The following is a 25,280-nucleotide window of genomic DNA, read 5'->3' on the forward strand; positions in this document are numbered from 1 at the left end:
TGAAAAGGCATTTGGTTTATTATCACTAAAATACAAACCTTATTTGTTCAATGTTGTCTTCATCCACATGCTTTTGGATTATGTTTTGGTGTGTGCTCACTAGGTGGTGGTATAATACTGATAGTCATTTATTCTCTGCTTAACTTGGCTAGGGTGGCCCATGTGCTGGAGCCTACATGTTACTACACCATTCTGCTTGTTCTTCTGTATAAGGTACTGTTACTGTACACTACAGTACGGCCATCACACTTTTTTTTTTTTTTAATGTGTTTTGATAAGACTAGTTTCAGAAGTTTGACTTGATCCAACAAAATGCTCTCCACTGAATCCATAAACCCTTGAAACTACTTTGTTGCTATTTTTCATCCCTAAAGGAATACAATATACATCTTAATTATCACAATAGACTATAGATATGATTTTATCTGACAGTTACCTAAAATAGAACTGAAAATATGTGTTCCTGTTGTTATCTTAACCCTTGTAACACAAGTCGAAAGCATCTCCCAACAGATTGCATGAATGAAAACACATAAACAGATTCAAAATAACAAATAGGCTTATCCCCCTTAGCACAGTTCGCATTGTTCTTTTTGATGATCACAGATCACATCAGATTTTGAGGTACTCTGATTTGATTCAAGCCCTATATGGAGAATAATGCTCCAAAAAGATTAACTTTGTACATGTCAAACACCATCTGTTCAGTGTCCACTCAGCGAGAAATTACAGTCATGTATATGTGCGCAATATGAGGTGTTGTGTGCGCACTAGCACACACTGCAGTGGTTGTACAGTTTTTGTAAGTGCGACAACGCCCTACACACTGTGGTACGTAGTGGTTGACCACGAATTAACGATAAACACCCGCCCACTAATCTATACAAATCAAATCAAATTTGACACAACTTCATTCCTCTGTCTTTGGCAGTACATTGTCATAAAATTACAAATTTTAGCATACATGGTTCCTTTTTTTTCCTGTAGGCTAGCTGAGAAACTTGCATTATGTTAAATGAAATCTTTGGCAAAAAAAAAAAAAGTGCATACAGGTTCACTCACAGGTTTGTGGTCTGCCACAGGGTGTAGTCACAGCAGCTACGTTGAAATGCAATGTGGTTCTATATTTCTCTGTGTGATGTATCAAGTGTGCATCTTAGATGCTGCAGGATGTGGCCATCTTGGTACACAATTATTGTTTATTTTATTTTCTACAAAGGCTGAGATCCAGTGTCACTGATGGTTTAGTGGTTCTTTCACCTGACTTTGGCGCAAGCAACGTTGTTATACTTCAGTAACGTGTGAATGTGTCAGTGTGTCTGTTTCTGTGACCAGTCCAAGCTGTAGTCTGACTTTTGCTCAAAGTCATCTGGGATAGGTTGCATCTTTTAATCTTCCTGGCACCACAAACACTAATGCCACCTAGTGGCAGATAATTACCTCAATACAAAACGATGACTCAATGTTTCACATTCCTTTTAACTGCTTTGTATATCTTAAAAAAAAAAAAAAAAATCTTTTTTAAATATCTTTCTTTTATAAATGTAATCAATGACAGCCCTAATATATAAGCATATGCATATATGTGTATGTATATATGTATGTTTATGTGTGTGCAGCACGACATGGGCATTCAATTATTTTTTAGTTGCATTGAAAAGTATTAAATTAGATTTGCTGATACCTGCAGAAAACCTTTACTATTGTTTTGTTATAAAAATGGGCACACTGCTCCAGATAGCCACATACTCACATTACCAGCTTACTGATATGAATACTGGGACAGCTATGTGGAGAGTGTGCTTTCTGATCTCAGGCACGTCTCACAGGCTAACAGAGATGCAACCTAATTAGCTTTAGAGCTTTTCTAAAGCAGTCACTACTAATCTCAAGTCAACACTGAAGCAAGCTGTGATTTCTAGTGAAGGGGAAGTCCAACCGCTGTTCACGCCACATCTCTGGCTTGGCCAGCTGAAGTCGTATGTTCCGCACCAGTGCCGGGTTATTTTGAGAATGGTGGCCATTATGGTCTCTTAGGCGTGGCCCAATAGGCTCAAGCGTGGGTTGATAATAGCCATCGGTCTTCCACCTGAATGGACCTCAAATCCCTTCCAGACATACATCCCACAGGTCAGGTCAACACTTCAGTAGGTCTTCCATCTGTTAACTCTGTCCCAAGAAGAGTGTCAACAGGAAAAGTGGATTGGCCACACCACGTCTGGCTAAACTCCATCAGTAATAGTAATGAATCTAATCTCGCAATTAATGATTTTACTGTTTAGAACTTTCACTTGAGGATGCAGGAAACATGAACATTTGTTGCCAAAGCTCAGAGATGTGTTCGAATTCAAGTATGTAGGCATGGTGACCAGCCTTGCCAACAGCTAAAATTATACTTTCTGAAAAGCCCATAATTATGGGCTGTTTCTTTTCTGTATAATTTAGCCATCAGCATTATGCTGCATTGGGGGGTTGATTAATGCCTAGTATGACCAACCCCCACTACCAATCCAAGCATTCTGTCATGAAAAAGAATTTGACAAACTATTCGATAAGTCCAAAAGCACGAAGCACTGTCTAACTAGTGAGGACAGATAGCATATGTTGGTCAGTTGACAATCTAAGCAAAGCTCTGGGAAGCTGTTTTGATAGCGTAAAAGCCTGAGAAAATGCTAGCTGGTTTAAAACACATACCAAAATGTTTGCTTTACTATGCCAAGTTTTCATTACATGTTTCATATATTACTGACACTTAAAATAAATAAATAAATAAATAAATAAATAAATAAATAAATAAATAAATAAATAAATAAATAAATAAATAAAAATTTTATTTTTTATTTTTATTTTTTTAGTTTAGTTTAGTTTAAGAACTTTTTCCTTTTTGGTTCACCATAATTCTTACCTGTCTTTTAAAATATGTGCTTCTACTTAAGTACAAACTGTGAATACTTATGCCAATAATATCTCTGATGGACAATCAAAAGTGAACATTTACACCATTTCGACATATATCTTTATAAAGATTTTGCATCGGCTCTGATTAGAAACAGCGATGGACAACTGGCGGCCCACGGGAATGGCCTCTTGATTATTATTATTTTTTTAAATGTGGGTTCAGAATTTTTTTACAACCCTAAAAAAACGAATAAACATGCAATATACTTTTTTTCCTGTAAAAAAAAAAGGTAAAATCAGTAAATATGTGAATTCACGGGTGGTGAACTGCACATATCGACTGTAGTTTTAATTTGTAATATCCCTATTCGCCACTAGATGGCATACATGACACTAGATGGCATACACTGACACCGGTTCCTATACAGTAACAGCCCTATGCTACAACAGTTGGAATATGCAGTTCAAACGTTCCTTAATAATATTAAAATTTTGAGTGAGCTGATTTTTGTGACAAAATACACAAAATTAGTTCTTGCACTTAAAGTTGGTTTGCTGTTCAAGAGTTTTGTACCATCCTTGAGTGGTATTTATTTATGTATTTATTTATGCAAAAGACCTTTGTACTGAAGAAAAAAATCACAACATGGTTTTGTTGTTTGTTTCAAGCTCGTAGTTGTTGGTTGATCTTTTATACTGTACACGCATTAAAAATGTAAATAGCATTTTTGTCATATATCTGGCCCGTGGTAATTTAAATTACCCACCCCTGGATTATTTAAGATTGTTCGTCCTTTCAACAGACTTCCTTACCACTATCACGCCTTATAGAAGTGGGCGGGGCTCCGTAAAGTCCCCGCCCCCTGCCGTTGCTGCTGCTGTTGCTGCTGCTGCGTGACGGACAGAGAGCTGTAGCGGTCCTCTTGTTCTCAATCAGCCAGCGGCGCGGTTCTCGGAGTGTGATCGCGGCTATGCGCGCATAGATGTGCAAAACCTCTGGAATATCCCATTGCTGGAGAGGCTACAAGCGACCAGCGTGGAGGACCGCTTCTGTTCAGCCGGCTAAAGGGAACTGAGGGACGGCGAGAGCATGGCGGTTGAAGAGGAAGGTCTTCGGGTTTTTCAGAGCGTTAAAATAAAAATAGGTAAGAAGAAGAAAAAAAAAAAAATCCCCACCCCCAATCTGAGCCCCTCGATGGATGGCTCCTCATTAACGGGCCAGAAAGGCACCGATGCTTGTGGAGCGGGACAGATCTGTCTTGTTAATGTTATTCTAATTCAAATCACATGCGGTTCTGTTTAGACTGTACAACAAATGACCGTGCGGTGGAAAAGAGACTTCTACAGCCCTGTGGCTGTGGGGGACTGTGGGAATGTAGCAGCTGCCTATTTGCGTGCATTTGTGCATATGTAATTTTATGTATCAACATTTTTTTGTAGATTGAATCTTCTCATGGTCATCCTAACAATCCTCTACCCAAACGACCACCACAGGCTAGTCATTGATTGTTGCAAAAGCTTGCTATATTTAGATTTCTCTCTAGTGGATATCCTGGTTTGCAAGAGACTTGTAAGTGCATTCCGCTATTTGTTATGAATGAAGCCATAAATGCTGAATGCATCTTACAGTGAAAGCTCTGTTAGAGCTTTCTTGACCCTTTTAGAAATGATCATTCCAGCACATGAAGCACAAGTTGCCTCAAGGCTACATGTGTACTAGACTGAATGGATGTGTATCCCATAGGTTATAATAGATGATAGCTTCAGTGATTACACGATAAGAAACCTAACCGTCTCTTATGGAAAGCTGAAGGCTCCATAAACCTTCTATTATTTTACAGTCATTAAAATCTTTTATACAAATTATTCTAAGTATGTCTTTCATGTGTTAAAAAATAGGAAATCTTTAGCTTAACTCTTGTCAGATCTAGTAATTATGTTCATATATTTTTTAATGTCAAATACTTGATAGCCACAAATTCAAGCGTTTTCTCTTTATTTATTTTTTTATTTTTTATTTTTTTAGATGCTTGCAACACACTTAAGATGGGGTCAGTCAAATGACCCCCCACCCCCGCTCAAATTATTAATGTTTCTTCAAAGAGAGGCCTGGTGCACACTGTATTTTTTTTTTTTTTAATGCATTCAGTTTTCAGTGGCACATTCATTTCCTGTGTTTGCCCTAATTGTTATTCGTGGTCAATAAGGAACAATCTCACTGACATCTGGCACCCCATTCATCCTGTCTGTGCTGTCCGGATTGTTTTGACTCCTAACGCGCGACAGAAGGGAGGAACAAAAAAAGAGAATTAAATGACAACACACGCGTTCAACAAAAACAGTCCAGATGATATAAAATTAGACTGCGTTTCTGAAGCTTTTCTTTCCATATGTGAGAAATACATTACAATCATACATTGAGATATAAATGTATCTATTTTTGCTTAAAGCAGATTGGAGGACCTTCCTGAATGTGTATCCTTGCAAAAATAGATTTAAATCTTGTTAATAAGAAGTATTCCTGTTATCGCCTTGTCAGTTACATGCTCAAGTTGTCAGTCCTCCACCTGTAATATCATACAGTGACAACAGTACAGTTTACACCGTGCAGTCACCTAGCAGCCGTCATGTTGTGTGATCTTTACCGACCTGTGCAACTCTTGCGTCACACTGTTTTCACCACATTGTCTTTGGCGTGTAGTTGGCTGATGACTCATACCTGAACATTTTTGTTTAGGAGATGGCTTACTATTGGGACAGTCTGCCAGATGATGACTCCCCTGAGTTTACCGGAGGAACACATGATTTTCGTAACCCACGAAGGGATAGTACTGGGAGTCCATACTGTCTGTAAAACAGGAAACAGGAAACTACCCCCCAATTCACTTCCTGATTGGCTGGACTAGACTACAGAAGAATTGTGTTTTTTCCTGCATGGCATCAAGCTAATACGTAGCAGATGTGGTGGGGGACAGAGAGGGACAGAGGTGGTGTCTCACATTCAGGAGCGGTCTACGCTTTTTCTGCCAGTACTTCGATAGGCAGCAGGATTCTCAGTGGCACAGCTGGAGGTGGAACTATATGCACTAATTAACTACAACACATGCATTTCACTTAACTTTAACTGTTCAAAATTTGACAAACACTGTATGTTGGCTTCCCTCGTGTGCTGTAAGCTAAAAAGCTAAATAGCTGGCCATTTGCATTTGTGTATTGACCCACTGTTTTAGCTCCAGTTTAACTTCTTGGCTCAATGTTAGCATTAGACATAATTTTTTGGAATCCTTACCCGATTCTGACCAGGCTTCAGTACCAAGTACCAAATTAGAGGCAGCACAGGAAGGTCGAAGACCTCAACATTATCAACTCTATTCTGTGTATCCGGAGATATTTTATCATATTTGAATAGTAAGCAGAAGACTGGAGACAATTTGCTAGTCCTTCTTCGTTCGTGTTCAATGGTTGCCGCGCGGCGAACTCGGGATTGAAATTTAGCGCTCACATTTTAAAATTGACCCATTCCGGGAGAACTGGAATAGTCACGATTCCACTCAATTGTTGATTCTCAATGCCCAACTCTAGGTCTAGCACTTAAAGATTTACACCATTCACGAAAATAGAACCAAAAGAGTCTACAATACATAAACATCTCAATGTGCATGACCACTCCCAGCAAAATGCAAATTCTCAAAAAACAAACTGCTTCTTGACTGAACCAAAATGGATGACTTATCAATAAAATGAATAATAAAGCCTTAAAAAGGGTTCAGGGTGGATTTCAGTATCATCAGTGCAAACAAACTTAAATCAAATGTTGATATGATGTGTCAAAACAGGCAATGCACGTACATCTGGCGTTGGCACAAGTTCCCATATTTTGCAAATGTTGCATATTGTGCAGCATAATTAATGTTTATGCCCAATACAGCATAGAAATTGTACCCCTTTCTGCGATCAATCCAGTTGGGATCAGTTGTTGACCAAGCAGCATGTTGTTATCATTTTATAGCATTTTTACAGTTCAAGTGTATTTTTGGATGTGATGGAAAACAGCACAGTGAATGAAAGTGAATGAGTTGAGGTGTGAAGAGGTACTGTGCTAAGAAAGCTGAATTTAGGCGCCTGTGGCAATTTGACTTTGGCAGGGTTGAGCCCAAAAGGAAAGAGTGGATTTCTTTCAACAGAAACCCCTCCGCTTCTCCTCCCCTCACCCTCTTCACAGCTGTCTCACAGAGGTTCCCGAACCTCCCCCTGTCCAGACTGAATAGGAGGCATCTGAGCGAGGAGGAATGCCAGTGAAGCAGATTTTCATGGGAAGACTTCTACTTGAGTTCTAATATCCCAATACATTTCCCTTGCCTTGTCCTAGAAAGCAAGTTTTCTGGGAACTAATATGGGTAGTTTTCTGTCAACATTAATGTTGACTGTTACGCAGAGATTGTTTCGGGCACAGCAGCTCGTCCTCAGTGATCTAGCCGCAATGAGAAAGAAGTACTTGGAATAGCGAGGAATGGCCACAGTAGGCCCAGCATGCAGGGTTAGAAGGGGTAAATAATGGGTTTGGAGTGTGCCGCTCCTTGGTGCTGCCCTTCAAATGCCCTGTTGGAGATGTGATCTCTCCCTAGGGTGACCTCTAGCTGCTCAAAGTAGCATAACAAGCATGAAGACTTCACTGCGTTGTGGTTTAAAAGACACAGGGCCAAATCCACTAAGAATGCGCTGCGTCCGCTAACAGCGCTCAAAATGGCTCCACATCTGCACCCGCAGCTTGCTTCCTGTTAACGTCCTATTCACTAAGGATATTGCTCTAATGATATACCAGCGCAAACACGCCCACAAAGTTTGACAGCTAGGAGCAAATTTGCACCTGATTTACAACACATTGCAAAGGATATGTGCCAAGAAGATGTCAATTAACAGTTGCAAGAAAGATGAAATGATCAGAAAGCGAGCTTGGACCGAGGGGTGCAGTAGCGTTCTCCTCATTTAGCGCCATTAAGCTGTAGTGAGCGGAAAGGACGACAGTGACGTCATTCATTCATTTAATGTCCATAAAATACTAATTATTGGTGCAATCATTTTTTTATATATATTTTCAGAGGTTGAGGTGGGCATACAGTACGCATCTGTCACGTGAAAATGATCACAAAATGTCCCCCACCCACCGCGATCGCCAATCAGCCTAGGTTACGTCGTGTTGTAAACCAACATAGTAAAACGCTGGCCCACCCCGCCGCACATCTCTCTCACCCTACGCACCCGTGCGTGATCAGAGTGAAGGGGACGGGCACTGCCTTCTCCGTGCTGCAAAAACTGCTGCCATGATCCACAGGATCGAGGAAACGCCAAGTTTACACCAGCCTTACATATACGTTGTTTGTGTCACTCAAACTCCATGTGGCTATTAACGCTATCAATCAGTCTAATTTGCATAGAGGTAGGCTATATCTCCTACAAATGTATGCAAATTACCTGACTTGAGTCATTTACGTACACACGAAAACCACCGGCACGCCGGGGCACAATCTGGTTAATTGGCAGCGCAGTTAGTGATGAATTTCACCATCTGCGCATGCTTAGTGGATTCCACGCTCCCGGATTGCTCCATTTATGCCGGTTTGTGCCGCACAAAAGCTACGCAAACTTTGGATCTGGCTCTTGTTGCCAAAATGACCCTGGATTACATCCTCGGCAGGGTCTTCGAGAGTGCATTGGAGTGCGCCCATCCAGTATACATGTTTGCGGACGGTGTTCCACCATGTCTTCCAGGTGATCTCGTGAGGGTTTTGGTGATCTGCGTTTTTTTGCAGATGATGTTTGTTCTATTGGCTTCATCAAGACTTAATCTTAAGTTCTCACTGAAGCGTTTGGGATGAGAATCAGCGCCTCTAAATCTGAGACCATGGTACTCAGTCGGAAAAGGGTGCAGTTTCCCTCAACGGGCAAGTGACAAATTTTATTATGATGGGGTCTTGTTCATCAGTGAGGGAAGAATGGAGTGGGGGAGATCAATAGTTGAATTGGTAGATCTCTGTATTGGTCTGTTGTGGTGAAGAATGAGTTGAGTCGAAAGGCGAAACTCTCGATATACCGGTCCGTCTGCGTTCTTACCTTCACTTATGGGCACGAGCTGTGGGTCATGACTGAAAGATCCCTGAAACAAGCAGCCGAAGTGAGCTTCCTCCAGGCTCTTTCTGAGAGATAGCATGATAATTTGAGTCATCCGCTCCTTCACATTCAGAGGAGCCAGATGGGGTGGCTTGGGCATCTGATCAGGCCTCCGTGGAGAGGTGTTTCAGGCATGTCCCACCAGGAGGAGGGCCTGGTGACGACCTAGGACACACTGGAGTGACTATCTCCCCCAATTAGCCTGGGAATTCCTCTAGACGAGGGGTGTCAAACTCATATTAGCTCAGGGGCCACATGGAGGAAAATATATGACCAAGTGGGCCGAATCAGTAAAATAATGGTATATAACATAAAAACAATTGCCATCAATTCTACGCAGATTTTCGCTATTTGTGGACCAGCCCTAAATTACGGAGCTCAGCTGTAATCTATTGTTCCAAAAAAGTAACAGGAATGCCAATGGAACACGGCAACACTTTGCCAGTATGAGTTCCGGATGTGTTAAATCGACCTGTTTTGCATATATATTGTTCACAGAATGCAATGTCTGGCGCAGTTAATGAAGATATAAGGACGTTAATTCTTCTAATTTGTATTTGTGACCAGTAATTGAATTTGTGTCATATTTATACGTTTGTCGGTCTACAATTTTTTTTTTTTTTTTTTAGAAAAATTTAAACAAACCGTAACTTTAGGTTGTGTGTAAAATAATGACGCTAGGACGATTCCTTGTACAAGTTGCATTGCTCATCTGAGGAATGCTTGCGAGATTACGAATTTATGTTTGGATTATGGCCGGCTGATTTATTAGTCTGGCATTACAATTTTTATTTTTTTATTTTTTTTACTTTACAAAATCATCTCGCGGGCCGGATTAAACCCCTTTGCGGGCCTGATCCGGCCCGCGGGCCTTATGTTTGACACCCCTGCTCTAGACGAAGTGGCTCGGGAGAGAAAAGTCTGGGCTTTCCTGCTTAAGCTGCTGCCCTCACGACCTGACCCCGAATAAGTGGAAGAAGATGGATGGGTGGATAGATAGATGGATGGATTCATGCATGTTTGTTTGTCAGTCTGTAGCCTGTTTCCAATCCTCTGATACAAACTTAATTCGTAGCATCGTTCTTTCTGAAAGTCCAAATAAAGCTGCCTAGCAAACATTTGAATACTATCATATCCTCCTGTTTAAAGCCTCCCCATATTTAGTGAACTTGCATGTCCCTGCACAAATGTGTGTTTGAGCGCATGTTTGTGGTTGTTTATTTTTGTCTCACTCAAGTTTTCCATTGAGACTTACCAGATCGGTGTGAACATTAGCCATTGCCAGCACAAGATGGGAATGAGTTTGATCAGTAACCCAATACAGTTTTTTTCCCAGGGACTTTGGTGTGCTGCATGAGTAGTTATTAACTGTAAATACACTTTTCCACACGCCGGCCACTACTAAAAAAAAATTGCTGGAAAATAAAAAGAAAATTCTAATGTCTAATCTAATGTCTAAATAAAAATGTAGTTTATACCTCTCTTTTCATATGAAGAGTCATTTTTTTGTATATATGTATAAATTTATAACTATAACTGTCTCTGTAGGTGAAATGCGCAAGTGCAGTCAGTGAATGGTGCGATCTCTCCCCTTTATTTCTCGCCATTGTCCTCTGTATTTTTAAAATGTAGCAAAATACACTTGCCGCCGGACAATTCACAAGGTACACTTGCATAATCTGAAGATTGTCTCTTTATGTAAAAGACAGTCTTGTTAGCTTCAGGGATGGGAACGTTATGTGGGAACATTATTATTTGTAGTGGTTTTGGAACTGGAAGAGATGTGTAGTGCTGTTGCATATTTTACATTCAATGGCTTTGGAACGAGTCACAATAACTGAACAACCCTGGTGATGTCATAAGGGGGTCATCTGAGTTCACATTGGAAGTAATGTGTTCTAAATAGAAACAGCGGTTCAACCATCAAGTTCCAAACATGGTTTCCGTTTAATTATAGTTTGTAAGTGCCCTGAGGGGGAAAAAAATTGAAAAGATAAAGTAAGTAAAAGGTAATGATTGTTTTGTTGTCATTGTGTTCCTTGCACAAATACTGTACCTCAAGCTTGCCGTGCTTGTGGATTCGAAGTATGTGAATGTTTACCTGTCAAGGAGGCCCTGACGAAAGAAAGTGTCAAGTTGCATTTGGGGAAATGTCGCATCAGGAGTTAGAGCCAAGGAACCAGTTACTAACTTTTTGATTTAATCAGAGTGGTTGTTTCTCTAAGATTTGACTTCGTGGCCTGAATACTGTTCATGTGTCATCATGGTGTTACTATTGTTTGACATTCTGTTGAGAAATATGTACATAAATACTTGGATGTCAAAATAAGACCTTATTGTGAAAATAAGGGTATGCTGCAGCCACATGATTAATAAGTATATTTGCATTGTGTGTCAATCATTACAGGATGCGTTGTACTTCCGTTCCTGGCCTGACACCGTTATTAAATAAAAATAAAGCTCATAGAAGTAAGTAGGAACTGAGTATTGTTAACAGGTAATTGTACAATTATGTGGCTTTCTTTTCACACGCGCACGCATGCACACACAAACACAACTGGATCATAACTAAGGTTTTTGCTGCTTTCAACTACATCTTGGATCCAGTTGAAATTCCTTTCTCCTCATCTCATTTCCTCTTGTAGCATTCTCCAATGCTAGCTGTTCCCCACTCCCCTCTCAGTCTCTTTTTCTCTTCCACAGTCATTGTTCTCCCTTACAACTGATTCATATAGTTTTCTCTCACTGGCATTCCCACTTGTTTCCTTAAGCCCATGTTTTCTATGTGTGTTGCGTGAACAGCAACTGAAAATATTCATGCCTGCATATCCTCGAATGTGTTCACGTCAGTGCAGATTAGAATAACAAGTTGCCTTGCTGGAACCGTACACGCAACAGAGAAGGAAGATTAACAAAGCAACACATTTCACTGAGGGCATTGCTTCAACCGCCTGAGCTTCCTCCTGCCTTACGTCCGTCTTCGCCTCCTGCACTCTCCTGTAATGTAATCAGATGGAGAGTTGACCTATTGTACATTTATTGTGTACGTGTACCAGTTTCACTTACTTGGGTATTTCTGTTCTGTTTTTCTGTCATGCGTGCTCATCTTGTTTTGTGTGCATAGTACACTTACGCATACCTTCCAAGAGCAGTGTATGTTTTGTTCACATACTAGGGCAAGATATTCCCAAAAGACAGCAGCACTGATGAGCATTGGATGATGAGAGGAGAAAGCTGTTGTTTTTGTCTGCTTAGTTTTTAATATTGAGGAGAGAAAATGAAATCCAGCTCCTCTGGAGAAAGAAAGGAGGGGCTGTGGGGTGATGGAAGGGAAAGTAAAAATAAATGAAGTTTAATCTTGTTTCAAAGAGGAATATGGAAGCAATGGACTACCATTAAAGCTACAAAGAGGAAGAAGATTGAAAGGCAGCGAGAGAGAGTTATAAAGGTCAATAACCGTGTTTAGTATGATTGACACATGATTCAGGAAGAACAATTCTTGGAACATGTATGATGATGTATTCAACTTGTGCTCGCTAGTAGATTTTGTTGGCTAAGTCATTTAAACACATTTTAGTTGATGGATGAGAGTAAAACAAATATTGGAAGGGAATCGGAAATGAGGGATTATTGCTGAGTGATGGAATGAATGTGACAGGATAAGTAATCAAAGTGAAGCGCAAGGAGGATGTTTCAGTGGGTTCGGGAGATCTAACAATAGAAGGGAATAAAAGCAAGACCATCACTTTGCTGTTCATGAACCGTTATGATTGATAGAAACAATTGTACTTAGCAGAGTGTGGTAGGAATCCCATTTTTAGACCTCAGGCATCATTAAATTGTGAATGACGTGTTGTTGTTGTTGTTGTTGTTGTGAACTGCGATGTATGAATCAGCCCCCAGAGAGTCACACATTACCTTCGGTTGCATTGTAACAGACTCCCATGTGGGGCACTTCATCCGTTGCTTGTCCCTTTGTGGTTTGTATATTTTCGTCCGTTTTGTATCAGGAACTGAAGGTTGAGATGAATACGTGTTAGATGTGCTTTTTACCCTCAGACCATTTGTTCTTGTACAGCTTTAGTAAGGTGACGTTAATAATATTAGTATGGGCCGGGCTGATAAAATTATTTTTATATATAATTTCAGACTTTCAGAGAGGATGTCTTCTATTCTATAGTTATTCCAGAAGAGGCGACCATAGAGTCCCTGGAGCAAAAAGGTGTAGTGCCAGACAAAATAGGACAGCAAGATCCTTGAGGCAATTTGAACTGTCGTGAGTCCAAGCAGTGCCTCAGTCTAGTTACCTCTAAAACCAAATAATCTCATTTATGTATTGGGTTTTACTTAATTGCAACAAGTAGCAAAAACTTACATTATAGATTCTATATAGTAGTGTAACTTTACAGTTCCACACATCTGATGCCATTACTGCTTTTTATGATACATTAAAATAAAATCCACACCTCAATGGGATAATTTTTCTTACACTAACCAAATGAAACAATAAGAACAATTTCACAATTTCTTACCTTTACTGTTGCAATTGGCTTATGTACTGGAAGGGCTACATAGTCCTTCATATCCACAAAAAGTCAAGTTTGGGACTATCAACACACCTGTAATCTATTTGTTTTAAAAGTCTGTGAGATTGGTTCAACATTTTCTAGTTAACAATTGCAACGTGTATTTATTGATCTCTGATTGTATGCTAGTTTTCTGTTTTTGTCGATCATTGGGAATCCGAACACTATAAAAGTGAACACAAAATTTCAAGGCAACAAATTTTGATAAAATTTTAAGTTGGGCAAGTCAACTAAATATTTTTATATGTTTTGCTTTTGTGAACATTGGCTTCCTCCCATTTCAAAACAAAGAAATAAGAGTCCAAAATTGTATATAAAAAATATTCCAATTTAAATGACTGTTTTAGCATAAGTAAAAAAAATAAAAATACTCATTGCGTTTTTTTCAGTGAAGAAGTTAACTTTAGAAATGTGTTTATCACACAATTGCCTAGGAAAGTGATGGGTGGGTAAAATAACACACAAGTGCAAGTGCATAATCACCTGCATTATTAGTCATCTAAATGATGACACATGAAAAATGTTCCTTTCTGCAAACACATCCCTCAAACTGTCACTGTGTGCACAGAAGCAGTAAATATACTCACCAAAATACATGTTTGTGGCAATAAAAATGGCTCCCAAGGCTCGCCATGGAAACGCAATTGCAAGTGCAAAATTGATGAAATGTCTTTACTATTCATGCACTTATAAACTGAGTCATAAATCATGTCCTTTCACGGAGAGAATCTGTTTGCTGTTTTACAGCCAGTTCTTCAGGGTCAAAAGTCAACTCTCTCCCCTTCCCCCATCAGGCACACGGAAACAGTGCAGTGTATTATATCTCTGCTTACAGGAATGCGTTTATTGTGTACAGTAAATTCCTGGTTCATCTTATAACTCATTTTTCTCTTGCAACGGCTGCTCTGATCTGTTTCTACAATAGATAATTCTGTTGATGAAAGGTTTAATATTTATGAATGTGCTGTTATTATGAAGGCATTATTGTGTCAAAGCTTGAACTACTGGTGATAGATTTGTTGTTGCTTTTGTCATTTGCTGCTCATCAGATGTAGCTGCACACGCGAGTAAGGCGAACACACGTGGAACCGAGGCTGTGGATATGAGGTTTTTGGAAGGAGAATATATTCCTCATGAGCAACTGGGACACCAACACCTTTGTGTATGTTTGCGTGTGCACGTGTTGCGCATGCAAGCGTGTCGATGTGGGTGGTTGGACCACATTCTTGTGAAAGGGAGTGCTATCTTGTCACATATGGTTGAGGAACACACCGAGCAGGCCGGATGAAGGAAGTGTCCCACTCAAGTTCGTTTCATTCACAGATCAAACATCACACACACAATGATGCGCAATAACACCATTCATAAATTCATAAATGCCCTATTGAGTGGTTGTCTGAGAGCATGACATGACAGCGCACCCCGTTTAGAAGTAACCACACTACGAGAACTAAGCTCATTATGCGCTTTGATGATGTAATGGTAATGTAGGTGTGTGTTAAGCATGTGTGTTTCATTCAAAACATAAACAGGTGTACACACTTACATAAGGGTATTTTATTACTGTCACTGTTCTTTAATAAATAATCACTTTCAGCATCGTGCCTGAGTAAACACTTTGTTAGTGCCTACCGTAGCGTTCCTGAATAATAACCGCTCACCACCTTTCTTCTCTGTTTTTTTCTCGCTCGCTGTACAGGAGAAGCTAAAAACATCCCTCCATACCCGGGGCCAAACAGGATGAGGGATTGTTACTGCACTGTCAACCTGGACCAAGAAGAAGTCTTCAGAACCAAAATTGTGGAGAAGTCGCTTTGGTATGCCCGCTATCCTGCCGTCTTTCTGTTTCCTGTTCTTTTTTGTCTGTGTGGGCAGGAAGTCGTAATAAAAGACATAATTGAAACGTTCCCGTCAATTAACACTTATGAAGAATGAGGTTTCATGTGGTTGTTGATATTACCAACAAATGAAATTTCTGTTACTTTATAAATTGGGTTAGTTTGTTTGTGCATCACAGCGAGCATAACAATCATCAGAGATTTTCACGACATCATGCAGTACAGCATTAGCCTTGCGTGTGTAACAGGGTTCAAGCAAAAGCCGCAAAAACATATCCTAAACATATCCTTTATCACTGGGGCTATGTTGCAAAAAATACCCAAAAAAACACACAATGTTAAAAACCACATAGATTAAAAAAATATATATATAGGTACACTACTGTAAAGACAAACAAACAAACAAACAAGAAACATGCACTAAAAAAAAAGCCCACAAAGGAGTGAGCTCGCAAAAGGTGAATCGTATTATAGCAAGGGAACACTGGAGTTCATATTTTATTTCATTTTGACTTTTCTTTTTTAAATTCAGTTCGTTTTAATTAATTTCTTGAGCAGGTTTTGTAGTTTTTATTTTTTTTTAAAAATGCTTAATTTTTTTTTGTTTTTGTTTTATTATTAATTTTAGTTTTAATATATGGCGTATTTGTTGGGTGCAAAACGGGAAAAAAAGGATCACTGAGAAAAGTGTAATAAAGCAACGTAAACTACAATTCTCGAACGACTGTTTGACCTTCCTCCTGTACGGACGTGCAGTAATAGCGAAAGAAAAACATTTAAAACGAACCACGAACAATGTAAGACTAATTGACCAAAGACGAAAACGAAGGATTATTTCGCTCTAATTGTAGTTATGGTTAATGGGTTTAAAGTGCTTTATCTACACTATGCTGGTTAGTAAGCATTTTTATTATATTTCATGAACAAATTTTTTTTTGTTTTTTTGTTTTTGTTAATTTGTCAGTTTTTGTTAACTATAAAATAGCCTTGGTCTGTATCCAGATTCCTCCTCTATCCTTACATTTTACACTTCTTGCTTTGTTTTTCTCCAATTATCACACAAGGTATTCAAGGCAATGTAACTTTATTTATATAGAACATTTCATACATAAGGCAACTCATTGTGCCATAGATAAGGCAACTCATTGTGCTTCACACAACCAAAAGCACAACATCTACAAGCATTAACAAATAGAACAACTGAACAGAAGTACAGTATGATAGGATGTACTCGAAATGAATGTATATAGCAATTCCGGCAGACGGCGAGTAAACTTTGCCGCGCTTGACTGACAGACATGTCAACAGAGTTCAATCCAATTGTGTGCAAGACTGCACGAAAGCAGTTCCACTTGTCAATCAGCAATAGCCGGATGTGATGTCCGCTCCACGGGGGGAGGGTACATTCCTCCGTGGGCGTTGAAATTGGAATTTAACGGCCCACCGTGCTCCTGTTTCTTGTATTTTAAGACACCGCACGTGCAAATTTTAAAAGATAAAAGTAAAAGTAAAGCTTTCAAATGCAAATGTGTCACAAAATGAGACAACAGAGATAAACAAAACAATTTTACTTATTAACTGTATACAATTTATCTAAATGTCTTTCTTGGCTATTATAATCCTGTTGCGTTTTATTCTAGTTCTATTGGCTTGTTAGTTTTGATGATAATCTGATGCAATAACGTAATAATACAAATTTGGAGGGAAATATTACCTGTGTCATCTCTCAACTGTTGTTTTCGTTAATCCTGCCATGTTTAATGCTGATCTGTTTTACATGTCTGTGCATGCGATGAAATCACAACTGAACAAATTGTGTTTTGTTGTGCTTGTGAAGGCTCCTCTTACATCTTGCACCATTGTACTGTAATTTTACCTCCTAGAGCTATTAACATCTCAGGTGACAAACGTTCTTACATTGAGGAGGATTTAGTTAAGCCTTGAGGTTTTCCTTCACATCACAATGTGATATATTTTTTTGTGTTCCCTTTCTCCAACAGTCCGTTCTACGGAGAAGACTTCTATTGTGAGATTCCACGTAGCTTCAGACATCTCTCCTTCTATATCTTTGACAGGGATGTCTTCAGGAGGGACTCAAGTATCGGTGGGTGAAATGCTCAAAGGTTTTTGGCAAATAAAACATCTCAGATACAGTCTCATGTACATATGTAATGCTCAGGGGGAATTAGGACAGGTGTTTTTTTTTGTTGTTGTTTTTTTTGCAATTTAACTATTTGCCACATTGAGTTTATTTAGTAAAATGTAATGAGTGGAATGAAGTCAGGGCAATTATTTTACAGTACGTGCTACATTTATTTTTTTATTGCTACATGACATCTTGAAATAAGTGTCTGGGTAATTTAACAATTGGCACAGAAGTTACTGTTCATGCAACAGCTGTTCTGGCTGATCCGTCAACATAATAAATAATTTAAATAATTGCCCTCTCTCCTGAATGTACCACAAAATTATTTTTGAAGCTTTTAAAATTACTTTGCATTTAAAACCCGTCATGCCAATTTTAAACAGCATTTACAATAGTACTGTATTTACTTTTAACATGTTTTACTTTTCAACTGCAATTTCTTTTGTGGGTTTCGTGCTCTCAAATTATTAACTCATTCACAACTAGACAGCACATTTTATGATTCAATATTTATATGCAAAATTTGACCAACCCTGTCAAATTGTCATTTGCTTATAGGATTCGTCACTTTCAAATGGTGTGCTGTGGTGTATGCGTCAACAACTGTCAGATAAGATTCAGGAAGTGCAGCTGGTGTCTGTGGTTTACTACTACAGAAGGAATGGAAAGTTTCAAATGCGCTACAGTATTGATATTGTCAGTATCAACCACAAAAACGTTCAAGAAACACATATTCGGCAATTATATGTGTATGTGGTTTTTAATTTTCAACCAAATCTTTAGCCATGTAATGACAATGAGATAACAGATTTTTGTATGATGCTACAACTTAGCATAAAATCGAGACTTTTTCTTCTTCTCCCAATAGTTGGCCAGTAGTCTGTCGACTACTGTTAAACCATCTGTTTTCCCTTTGCAACATCTCAGAACCTCAATTTTAAAACTAAGCATCTGTGATCATTTGCCCTTTTTGTGATATGCTTCACACCCACTCGTCTTGCTTACACCTGAACGTTTTCGCTTTTCTTTTTTTTTTGCATGTGGATGATGTCTTTCTTTCTGAGCTCATTCGTCATACTGACTTGCAATGATGTGCTTAGGTAAGGTTGCGGTGAAGAAAGAAGACCTACAGAAATATCACGGGAAAGACACCTGGTTCCAGCTCCAACCTGTCAGCGCTGACTCAGAGGTGCAGGTCAGTACAGACAAAGGGAATGCACAAACATTTACTGTGCATACTCTTTAAATAGCTCTCCTGTAATCTTCTATGCTCCCTTTTGTCAGTGAATCCAGAGTAAACACGTTACAATGCTACTGGACCTCATCTGTGTTAAATTGTGACAACAAAGAGTCCTAGTGGAACTGAATGACAACTGAGTTCTTGCTCTATCATCAAACAATTATTAAATATGGGTCATGTTAGTCATGGTCCCAATCCACCTTTTACCTCTCATTCATTGTCGTGTCACACTTTTGTAGCTAGCTTTTGTAGCTGTTGTCACGTCAGGCGTGTGGTGGTGGATCCAAATGTAGGGAAGCAGGGCGAGGAAGCAAAGAATCCGGTCAAAAAAAATGTTTAATCAAAAGGAGGAGGCAAAAATGAGCTACAAGTTAAGAGACCAAAACAACAAAGTCCAAAAGGGTAAAACAATACAAGGCGTGGAACAGAACCGGCAGCATGACATGAGGAAAATGACAATGAATCGACACAGACAGAGGGGAGACAAGAGATGAAATATGCACATACTAATTGACACAACGAGACACTGCTGGTGCAAGACACAATTGGCAGAGCGTTCAGATAGGTTGACACGACGAAGTCAGGCAAACACGGGTGGGCAGGACAATGCTTGACGAGTCAAAGGGAGACACACAAGGAAAACAGAACATAACAGAAACTTAAGGAACATATGATGACAGACTCAAACACTCAAAACTAGAACCCTGACAAAAGCAAAAAAATAAAAAACGAACCAAAACCCAACCCAAACCATGGCAGATGTGTTTAAACGCACCCATAAAAAAAATACAAAGAAAAACCTATGAACTAATGTTCATGATTAAGTTGAAGCACAAACCGTTTTTATGTCAGATAAGATTACGTTGTAACGCTTCGCTATGGTCCAAAGCTTCATGCGGCAATTGAAGGACAATTACAGTCGATCAGTCTGTTCCTGTCAGATGTCAAGACTGGGGACATGCTTGTCTGTGATACAGTGGCATGCCAGCAGCATAGCTAAAGCAAAACTTCCTGTCACTGTGACTCATTGTTGAGCAACAGACAGACTGAGGAAAGAATAACCTGCATTGCAGGGTTCAACTTTACTATCGTTTCTCATCAGTGCTCTTCATGCATAATATCAAAACTACCATCTCAAACTGTGGGTTAAAAAGCTTTTTCCTGCTTTGGGAATTTATTTGATGCCCTTTTGAAGTTATTTAAATCTGAAGTTATTTAAAAAAAAAAAAAAAAAAAAGGTTAAAAAAAAAAAAGTCCAATTTTGCCAACGCCATTGTTTTGCCCCAATATTACTCAGGTCCCGTTCCGGCGTTTCATTTTTTTTCCCATGTGTATGTCAATCACACAGTTGTCATAGCGATTCCTATATTAAAATGGAATTTAACTGTTAAATTCCTTCCTATTTATTTCCAAATTCACATTTGCGTTCTCATTCGCATCCACATCTAACCGGCAGCAAGCGTGTTTATGCTATACTGAAACTAGAACTACTTCCGGCTTCCGTGTCTAAGAATCTTGGGAAATGTAGTCCCACTGCTACATAGCTGGTTAAAGCCAACGCAAGGTGATCATTTCTAGCGGCATGTATGTACACAATTAGCTCCCAATATCTACCGGGAAGGTTGCAAAATTATGAGTGCATTGCATTGTTTAGCGCAGTTGAACTGTCAACCAGGATAGCATTTAGCATTAGCAACAGAGTGTGCACAGCAGCCGGTGAAAGTTAGAACTTGAGCGCTCTAATGGTTAATTTGTTTTTATACTCGTACTGTATGTCAGTTTCCAATGAATAGGATTATTTGGGACTTGAGTGGAGCCTTGTACGATTTGGTATTCTAGAAATTTTGGTGTCCTGATCCTGAAGTTGTTTTTTCAGGATTTAGCTTCCTGTGGTCCATATCTGCACTTGTCCCCACATGTATTACTGTTCCTCTACTCACTATTCAGCCGTCTGGTTCACCCACACAGATGTATGCACAGTCAGGAGTACACACACAGACAGCCACACACGCAGCCTCGCATACACACCCCAGTTAGGATCCGAAAAACAGTGAATGGTAACATCTGCAGACAGATGGGGTGTGTGTCGCCCTGGAGCAGCTCGCTGAAACAGAGACACATTCATCCAAGGAGGCGTCGGGCGGAAGGATGTGTGAAGAGAATGGGAGTTAAAGAGAGAAAGCGAGTGAGATAGATCAAATGAAGTCAGAAGATAGTGTCTCGCTTCTATTTTCAATAGAGGACGCATTGTTGGCCCCCGTGCGCGTGTGTTTCGCTCCCTTTGCTCAAATCGCGATGCCTGCGAGTTTGCATAGCGATGCTGTTAATTAACGGAGCTTTTTGAGACAGTTGTGCACCAACACTGTCATTATGTCATTAATCCAATCACTCCAGAGTAAAAATAACTTCAGCGTGATTGTTTTCCCTCGGTGGAGGAATACCACAATGTTGTGTTTTTGTTTTGCGCTTCATTTTTGAAGGAAGACCGTTTTTGATGTTTCTGTAATCGACCTTCATATAACACTAAGCTCACACGTGGTGACTGAGGTGTATGTATGAAACCTCCACTGGAGGTCTAGAAATATCACTGTTAAATGTGCCATCATAAGATGTAACAGCGTAAAAGCTGGACCTGATGCTTTCCATTAAAACTCATTTTGATTAAGCTGTTTACAGAAATAGAAAATAATTACATGAGTCTTTTAAGTATATAATGCAATTTTGAAACCCCTTTAGCTCAGACATTCCATTCTATTAGCTACGTAATTTGTTAGGAGTGCATGATTGATGCTGTTTCAGAGGCAAATATGAAAACAACTTTCCCTAATATTCCCTTTTTTTTAGTTCATACCAGATCCACCCAAAAAACACAAAAAAAACAGAACTACATAAAGGTTATGCGCTTCAGTTTCTATTGAATTATTCTTTGATGCGTGAACAGTTCCTCTTTGTGATTTGCAACTTGTGATAAAAACTAAAAACATGTTCACTTGTGTGCATTTCTTTTGCAGGGAAAAGTACACCTGGAGCTCCGTCTGAGTGAAGTCATCACAGACAGCGGCATCATCAACCACAAACTAGCCACACGGTAAGCTCTGCGCATGCTTTGTGTTGTTATTAGATTGGACAAACACTAGGGCCCATATTTTATAGTCCTTCCATATAGCGTGGAACTGCTAATGTGGAGTAAACATTTTCGACTGCCGAGTACATTCAAACATGTTTGTAGTTAGTGTTGCACAAGTTAAACGTTGAGGCGGTCTTGACCAGGAATACAGAATGTCAACCTTCAGGATGTGCATCCACATGATGCATGTTTTTGTAATAAACAACATTGCAAGGCAAACTTCCCACCACTTCCTGTCAGCTGCTGTCACCTGCGGTTTAGCTTGAGGACAGCCAGCCTCGACTTTCTTCCACTCTGAATTAGCTAATGGATGGCTTGGCATAAAAAGTCGTTCACTCATGCCATCCCAGATAACGACTCGTACTGCTGACAATGTCTGATCTCTTTGCATTTTTTTTTCCTCGCTTCCTTTAGTGAACATTTGTGTAGAAGTTTTGACCTCTGTCCTGGTCCCCATAGGGACAAAGTATGAATGCCAAGCGCCCATTTTTCATATTTATTTATTTATTTTTTGCTTTCAATTAGACACACAAAAACATTAGTCCAAAGAAAATGCAATCAATTAATGTTAATCTAAATGTTATTAAGGATGGGCGAGTACCGATACCAGATTTCGGTATCGGGCCAATATCTGGCCTTATTTCAAGGTATCGGTACTGACGATGGTGGCAGTGGCTGTTTAAATTAATTTCTTTAAAATTAACAGTCATTGTTGTTGTTGTTTTTTTTCAATTTTATGTCTGAAAATGTATTGGTACTTGATATTGGTATCATGACGACTTTAGAGTTGAGTTGAATACTCCCACTGGTATCAGTCTTAAAAATGTGGTATCGATGGTATCAAACATCATGAGCTAGAAATTAGAAATGAGAAGAATAGAAAATTGCCATTTATTTCATGTAATTTTAAGGAAAATATGCTCTATTGGGATATATTATATATTCTCTAAAATTAGTTTTTTTGGGGGAATTTTATGTACTTGTGGTATCGGTATTTGGTATTGGTACTACTAAAGTGGTGAGTATTCATACTGGTATTAGTCTGAAAAAAGTGGTCTCAAAAATCTCTAATTTTAATCAATACCTGTAATTAAAATAAAGGCATGCATCCATTTTTTTTTCCATTTGGTTCAGAATGCAAAAAGAAATGTTACTGATTGTCATTCTAGTTTAAAATGTTATCTATTAACCATAGATCAGTTCCAGTTGTAGCTTATCCTTCATCTGCTGAAGTGCTTAGCCTATGACACAATATTTTTTTGCATCAGTTTGGAGTGATTTATAATTCATTATCCTGCTGCTGGACTGGAATTGTTTTTGACAGGATATGGGAGCGCCGAAAACAAGCGCATTATCATAAAAAAAAATAAAATAAAAATCGAGTAGCATGGATGAAAGCAAATATGTCTGCCAGGCAGCCTGAGCTGCATGTCAGAGCTCCGTGCAGTGTTGTGAGGGGGCCGGATAGTAGGCCAAGCAGGGGTTACATAAACAAGCTTATTGGACAGGAAGTGCACTGGCATTAGAGATGCTTAACCCAGCCCTTCTTCTTTATTAGGAATCCCTGTGTGTGCGTGTGTGCGTGTGTGTGCCACTGCCTATGTGTGTTTGTTGGGGATGTGCCACAATCTGCTGTGCAATTCATCAGGCTGTGTGACTAGTAGTGCGTCACCGTGACACACAGGAAGTGATTCGTCCTGCTGGGTGTCTCGTCCTGTGTGGGTGCTAATCCCGTTACAGCATGATGTCATGTGGGAGTGGGGACAGCTTTAGACAGTTGGTGTTCACACAGGAAGATAAATACTGAACACCGACACCACACTTTCTATTTTGTCAAGTAGAAACCAGGGTTAGAATGGTTTTGGATTCTTCATTGTAATTACTTTTTATTTTGTTCTGAGTCTAGTTTTTTATTTTTTTGACTGCAAGTTTGTTAGATGCTATTATTATTATTATTATTATTATTATTATTATTATTATTATTATTATTATTATTATTATTATTAATCTATCTATTTATTCATTCATTTATTTATTTATTTACTTATTTATTTAATCAGTTTTAGGGTCACTTAAGTACTATCTAACTAATAAAGTAAACTACAATCCCCTAACAACGGTTTCACCTTCATTTCTCTATACAGAACAATAATGCCGAAATAAACCATTAAACCATAAATTTTGTATCTGATGCTGCTGTAAATACCTAGAAATAGTTGCTGAACTGTTGAGCTCTGATCTCATGTTCATCTTTTAACGTCAACCTCAAATTCTGGCTTCACTGTTCTAATATTTTTGGAGGAGAGTATTAAAAACGCTTTTATATCTTGCCAGTGTCTGTGGTAACAAGAAAAGCAATCCATTAAGACACATGCCTTGCAGTAGTTACTAGTCAGCCTTTTTGAAAATACAAGCACCCATAAAAAAAATGTTGCCAGTGCTCTGTCAATGATTTCCTTGTAATTGAATAATAAGTATGTCTGAAGGTTCTGGTATATTGCTTTACTTTTGGTGAGACACACTTATTAAAACATTAATTTTGTCAACTGAACAGCTTAAGTAATATGTTCTCGAAAATATATTGACAATGCTGTTTTTTCCCCTTCTATTTTCTTTCATTATGAGGCAATACAGTTCCACCCAATTCCAAATATTATCAAAACATTCCCCAACACATTTTTAAAAAATTGTTATCATTGCGGTATTTTGAATAAACACGTTGACCTCTTCAACAGTGTCGGGGAAAGGGGCTTTAATGGAATAAACTCTCCGCTCATGTATCATCAACTTATCAGCAGCTTCTCCTCGCCACACACACACAACATCCCACAGGAGTCTTGTTTCTCACCTCTCGCTAAGCCTTACGGTCACTAATATTTCCTCAGAAAAATGAGCAGGTCTTTGTTAAAGTGCTCATATTTTTGCCCTGTTCCCTTGTGCTGCTTATACACAAACACTTAATTGACTGCGACTGGGAGTTGTGGTTTTATCCAAGAAGGTAGATGAGAGGGAGCTAAAAGCTTTTCGAGGCTGCTGGGCTGGGTGTCATTTTTCAGTGGTTTCAACTACGCTTGCGACCCTCTCGCATTAGTACACTAATTAAGTGATCGTTGAGATCTTAACAGAGTTTTAATAGTCCCCAGAGAATATTGGACTTTAATGCATCCAGACTTTTCTCCCTGGCAGGCATAACAACTGTCACTACATAAGATTTTTTTCGGGTATATATTCTTATTCAGACATATTCTGTTCAGCTGAATGGAATCTGTTTTACAAA

General features: G+C 39.1%; 1 protein-coding gene across 2 annotated transcripts in view; it reads left to right on the forward strand.

Moving 5' to 3' along the window:
• Positions 1–3,781: 3,781 nt before the first annotated feature.
• The window catches only part of rasa3 (RAS p21 protein activator 3), a 34,652-nt gene continuing 13,153 nt past the window's right edge, over positions 3,782–25,280 (forward strand). For both annotated transcript variants that reach the window (XM_077519535.1, XM_077519536.1), the window contains exons 1-5: positions 3,782–4,043; positions 15,352–15,469; positions 17,491–17,594; positions 18,737–18,831; positions 21,888–21,964. In XM_077519535.1, the coding sequence (XP_077375661.1) occupies positions 3,989–4,043; positions 15,352–15,469; positions 17,491–17,594; positions 18,737–18,831; positions 21,888–21,964 (449 nt within the window). In that variant the 5' untranslated portion in view covers positions 3,782–3,988. The remainder of the gene's footprint in view (positions 4,044–15,351; positions 15,470–17,490; positions 17,595–18,736; positions 18,832–21,887; positions 21,965–25,280) is intronic.

This window comes from Festucalex cinctus, chromosome 4, assembly GCF_051991245.1.
Source record: "Festucalex cinctus isolate MCC-2025b chromosome 4, RoL_Fcin_1.0, whole genome shotgun sequence".
Taxonomy (NCBI): Eukaryota; Metazoa; Chordata; class Actinopteri; order Syngnathiformes; family Syngnathidae; genus Festucalex; species Festucalex cinctus.